Source organism: Parus major, chromosome 28, assembly GCF_001522545.3.
Source record: "Parus major isolate Abel chromosome 28, Parus_major1.1, whole genome shotgun sequence".
NCBI classification, from domain to species: Eukaryota; Metazoa; Chordata; class Aves; order Passeriformes; family Paridae; genus Parus; species Parus major.
Window position 1 is genome coordinate 4,066,467 of NC_031797.1, and position 5,158 is coordinate 4,071,624.

The following is a 5,158-nucleotide window of genomic DNA, read 5'->3' on the forward strand; positions in this document are numbered from 1 at the left end:
CCCCGGTTCTGTGAGGGACCGGCCATGGCGGCCTCCCATTCCCCTCAGGATCCCCGGTTCTGTGAGGGACCGGCCATGGCGGCCCCGCGCGCTTACCTCAGCGCCGCCGTTGCGCGCGCGCGGGAACCGGCGTGGCCGTTACACGCGGGCGCGCAGCGCTGGAAGGGGCGGGGCCGGTTTGCGGCTGCCACAGCCAATCGGCAGTCGGGGAGGGGGCGGGGCCGGGGTGGTCGCAGCCAATCGGCGGCCGGCGCTGGAAGGGCGGGAAATTCAAACGGGGGCGGGGTTGGGGTCCCTCAGGGGCAGTGCCGGGGTCCTCTCAGGTGCTCGGGTCCTCTCAGGGACTCCCGCCGGGGTTCGGATACCTCAGGGCTCCGCTCCTTCAGCGGTGTCTATCCAACCGGGGGTCCCGGTGGCTCCCAGATCCGGTTCTAATGAGATTCTTCTATCTCTGTCTCTCCCCGCTCTGTGCAGGGTCACCAATGGTGGCAAAACCACCTTGACCAACAGGCTCATCAAGGCGCTCCCCAACTGCTGCGTCGTCCATCAGGATGATTTCTTCAAGGTAAGTTGAATCCCCTCTTCCTTGCAGAATAATTGTACTGCTGGGCAAGTCAGTTTTGACAGCTTAGGAGCCACAAGCTTTCTGGTTTTGTGGGGGTTTTTTAATATATATATTTAATTTTTTAATGATTGGACAGGTGGGGAGTTCCTGACCTTTATAAATGCCACAGGAGCTTGGTATGACCCCGCTCAGAGCAGTCGCAGCAAAGCCACCTTTAAGTGTTTACAACAGATTTAAATTTAGTACTGATTTCAGGCAGAGGTTATTTACTGCTCATGTTTTTCTCTAGATTGGGATTTCCCACCTTATTTTATTAAACTAAGAATGAGACTGCTAAATGATGCTTTAGGATTTAAGCACCTCTATGCTGGTTTAAATACAGAAAGGAGGTTTCATGGGGGAGCTTTGCTTGATCTGTATCAAAACCCAATTAAAGTATTGCAGAGATTAATGCAGAAGACCCTCTCTGCCTTCTGTCTGGGAGTGCAGAATGTTCCTAACCCTGCACCATTTCATGGGAATGATGATGTCCCTGGACCCCACCAGGCGTGGAAGTCCAAGAGATGCAGGAATGGACTTGGAGCAGTTGTGGGTCATCCCCAAAACATGAAGTGCTCCAGCCCCAGCATCGTGTCCTCAGTCTGTCCCATGCAGATTTGATCATTTGGGGGAAGAATTCTGCTTGATTCTCCATAAAAATCTGTAACTTCTCTTTAGAGTGAACGCCAGCATGAGGAAAGCAGTAACTGAGCAACCAAAGTGCTGCTATGCCCATCTGCATTTGTATTAGAGGAGTTCAAATACCTGTTCTTTAAAAAAAGTGTACATTCTAGCACTTGTTTAACTGTATTTGCACTTTAAAATCCTTACATTTATAAACAATGCTCTGTAGTATTGTATAACAAACAACATATCCAGTGATTAACGTAAAAGTCTTTATCCAAAGTGGTTTGAATGAGCCAAGGGAACTTTCCAGAGCAACTTGGGGTGGGGAAAGCTGGGGATGTGAACGTTCTGCAGCCCCAGGCAGTGCCCAGGGGTGGTTGTGTGTTGCAGTAGTGGCCAGGTGCTGATGGCATCGGAGGGAACTGATCCCGCTGAGGTTGCAGCAATGTTTTATTGCTCACTATATTTCAGCCACAAGATCAAATAGAAGTCGGGGAAGACGGCTTTAAACAATGGGATGGTAAGAGCAGTGTTCCCTATAGGATGCAGTAATGTATATTCCTTTCCTAAGTATTTCTTTTTCATTATTAAAAGCTTTAACAGTAAATTTCCGTAACCGTAACTTTACCAAGCTCAATCTATTTCATCCTTTCGAGCCCGTGGTGTTTGATGGTGTTTGATGGTGTCCCTTTTTCCCACCCACCCCCTTTCTCCTGACTAGTGTTGGATTCCTTGGATATGGAGGCAATGGTGAGCACCGTGCGGGCCTGGATTGAGAACCCAGTGAAGTTTGCCCGTTCGCACGGGGTGAATGTCACACCTGGCTCTAGAGAGCCAACCTCCCAAGATATCCATATATTGGTCATTGAAGGCTTCCTGCTTTATAATTACAAGTAAGGTTTGGAGAACTCTTCATGGTTTGCCAGGGAAGATTTTTAATTCCCCCGTGCCAGAGCAAAAAACCCCGTTTTGCTAATTTCCCCTTCCTGCCTTGTTTTGAATTTCTCACCCTGAGGTTTTTCTGCTGTAAAATGTGAAATTAATGATATAGGGCACAGCCTTGAGCTCCAGGGGAGTGTTTGGAAGGGGCCTCAAAGCCCATCCAGCTCCAAGCCCTGTCCAACCTGGCCTTGGACACTCCCATGAACACAAGCTGAGGAGTTGCCCTGTCCCAGATTTTGCTGCAAACTGATTTTGGCATGATCCAGGAAGAGCCAGGGTTCCCAGCCCAGTGCCTGATCCTCCACAGGATCCCCTCTGATCCCCTCCAGGACCAGTGGCAGATGTTTGGGTGGGAAAAGTCCCTGCTTGGGCCATTTTGACCTTCAGAAAGAAGTTTTCCATGGCTTTGAGTTAACAGACCCGTGAGGGAAGCACTCACCCTTGGGTTGTCTTCAACAGACACAAGTCCCATAGAGGCAGAGGGATTTTTGTGGTGTCTGGGGTGATTTCATGCTTTTTCCTGTCACTAAAAGTGAGATCTCTACGCTGTGTCCTTGTCCCCTCCCCAGACCTCTGATAGAGCTGTTCGACCTTCGCTACTACCTGGCAGTGCCGTACGACGAGTGCAAGAGGAGGAGGAGGTGAGAACATTCCTGGCTGTGCATCCAGTCCTTCCCTCTGCTCCTTTACTTTGCTCTTGGTCATGGAATCCTGGAATGGTTGGGGTTGGAAGGGACCTTAAAGATCATCTCATCCCACCACACCTCCCACCATCCCAGGCTGCTCCAGCCTGGTCTTGAACGCCTCCAGGGTTGGGAATGCAGTTTCTGGGATGTGTTGGTGTCATGAATTGGATTTGAATACAAGTGGACAAAGGGAATTTGCTGTGGTGAGCTTGGCATCACAGGCTGGGGTTGGAGAAGACCTCTGAGATGGAGTCCACCACTGCCCACGTCCCCAAGTGCCACATCCATCCTTTCCAGAGGCATGGCAGCTCCACCACTGCCCTGGGCAGCCTGTGCTGATCCTTTACAATCCTTTCAGTTAAAATTTTATTTCCCAATAGCCAACCTAAAGCTCAGGCCCTCCTGACATTCCTTTTCTGTGCTGTTTTTTCCCAGTACACGGAACTACACGGTCCCCGACCCCCCGGGCCTCTTTGATGGCCACGTCTGGCCCATGTACCTCAAACACAGGAAGGAGATGGAGGACTCTGGGGTGGATGTGGGTAAGTCCCAAACACAAATCCCTCAGCCTTGAGACTGGAATTTAAGGAATTGGGTGATTTCATTCGAGGAAACTTCCACTGTGATGATGCAAAGTGCTATTTTTACTCCCAAGTTGTAATCCTGGCCTACTTTGGATAAATCCAGGCAGTTTTAGAGCTAAGAACTTGCTCCCTTTGCTTTGTACTCTTAAGGACTTAGAGGGGATAAAAAAATTAAAAAGAAAAGGAAGGAATTTATAATGGAGTAAGGACTTCACAGGCCATTGTGTTTTCAGGATGGTTCTGTTTTCCCAGTAGGAAAACAAGCTGTCCTTTGGGTCAGTAAAATATGAAATATTTAAAAACAAATCTCCCAAAACCTTGTTCTGATGGGAAGCCCCAGCCTGACTCCCCCTTTTTTCTCCCAGTTTATTTAGATGGCCTGAAGTCAAGGGATGAACTCTACAACCAAGTCTTTGAAGATATTCACAACAAGCTGTTAAATTGCTCATAGGTAACTAAAATCCAGAGGGCTGGGACACGAGGGGCTGTGCTGGGAACAGCCTGGATCTCATCCTTTTTCCCTTCCTGCTTTCCAGGGTCTGGGAAGTTCGGGAAGAGCCGTGTACAGCGCGATGTAAATAATACTTGGAAGTGGGAATGGGGGATATTTGTGTGAACTCCTCTCCCACTGCCCTGTGGCCAAGTCCCTTCTGTATATAATTGAAAACTGAGGATAACTTATTCCCACCACATGGACAGGATTGCCTTGTTGGGGTTTTTTTTTTTGTAATTATTTTATATTCCACTGGCTTACAGAGAAGTTGGAAACAGCATTTTTATAGCAGAACAAGTAGAGCTGTGCTGGGAAAACAAGAGAGCTCCTGCAGACAGGAAGGCTTTGTGCAAGGCTTGTTTGTAACCTCATCAAATCAGTAAAAATCCATTTCAGCCTCCTTTTGAGATGCTGATTTAATTCATCACTCAGCTTTTATTGCAATAAAAATTGCGATGAAGCTCATCCAAAACACAACAACAGTCCCTTTCTCTGGGGTGTTTGAAATTCCAGCCCTGGGTGGCTTCAGAGCTCTTTCCACGTGTCACTGGTTGGGTTTGGGTGCTCACACAGGCCCCAGCCAGGTGGGGATGGCTCAGTTAGTAAATTTAAATCCATGATGTGAACAGGGGAGATTTCTCAGGGAATGAGAAATGAAAACTCTGCTTCCCTAGGAACCATTTCAGGCATTAAAGCTAAAACACCACCCCAATTTCAGCGTGGGAGAGGGCAGTGCCATCCCTGCCTGTCCACACAAACCCTGGGAGCTCTCAGGAACTGGAATTACTCAGCTGTGGGGGGGTCCCTTCCCAAGATTTTGGGGCCTGAATTAGAAACAGTGCTCTGGAAAAGCAGCTGCCACAGATTAGTGAGGAGTCACCCAAAAACCCACCGAGGGGGAGGCTGGATCCATCTCCTTGTCCTTGTCCTACTCCAATGATTTCCCAGTTGTCCTGAGCAGGGATGCCATGGCCAGAAAGGGCTCTGGCTCCTGCTGGCTTCCCCAGGCTATAAAAAGGGAGATTTCCTGGTGAGCAGCACTGAACGTGCCTGGGGACACCCACCCCAGTCTGCTGTCACCGACACCCTGTCACAGACACAGGGACACCCTGCTGGGACCCAGCTCCCTCCTTCCCACAGGGAATGTTCCCCACGGGCTCCCAGGGGCTGCAGCCCTGCTTCCCATGGTTTCCCCGGGCCTCCAGGGCTTGGATTAAGCCCT

At 49.6% G+C, this 5,158-nt stretch overlaps 1 protein-coding gene and 1 long non-coding RNA gene across 2 annotated transcripts in view; one reads left to right on the forward strand and one right to left on the reverse strand.

The window, feature by feature from the left end:
• The window catches only part of LOC107215515, a 3,242-nt gene extending 3,072 nt beyond the window's left edge, over window positions 1-170 (reverse strand). Inside the window, exon 1 of the long non-coding RNA XR_001525165.3 lies at window positions 97-170. This is a non-coding gene — a long non-coding RNA (uncharacterized LOC107215515). The remainder of the gene's footprint in view (window positions 1-96) is intronic.
• NMRK2 (nicotinamide riboside kinase 2) overlaps window positions 1-4,356 on the forward strand; it is a 5,524-nt gene extending 1,168 nt beyond the window's left edge. The window contains exons 2-8 of the mRNA XM_015651699.2: window positions 475-565; window positions 1,703-1,751; window positions 1,953-2,124; window positions 2,743-2,814; window positions 3,295-3,401; window positions 3,809-3,894; window positions 3,980-4,356. Of these exons, the coding sequence (XP_015507185.1) occupies window positions 475-565; window positions 1,703-1,751; window positions 1,953-2,124; window positions 2,743-2,814; window positions 3,295-3,401; window positions 3,809-3,894 (577 nt within the window). The 3' untranslated portion in view covers window positions 3,980-4,356. The remainder of the gene's footprint in view (window positions 1-474; window positions 566-1,702; window positions 1,752-1,952; window positions 2,125-2,742; window positions 2,815-3,294; window positions 3,402-3,808; window positions 3,895-3,979) is intronic.
• Window positions 4,357-5,158: the final 802 nt, after the last annotated feature.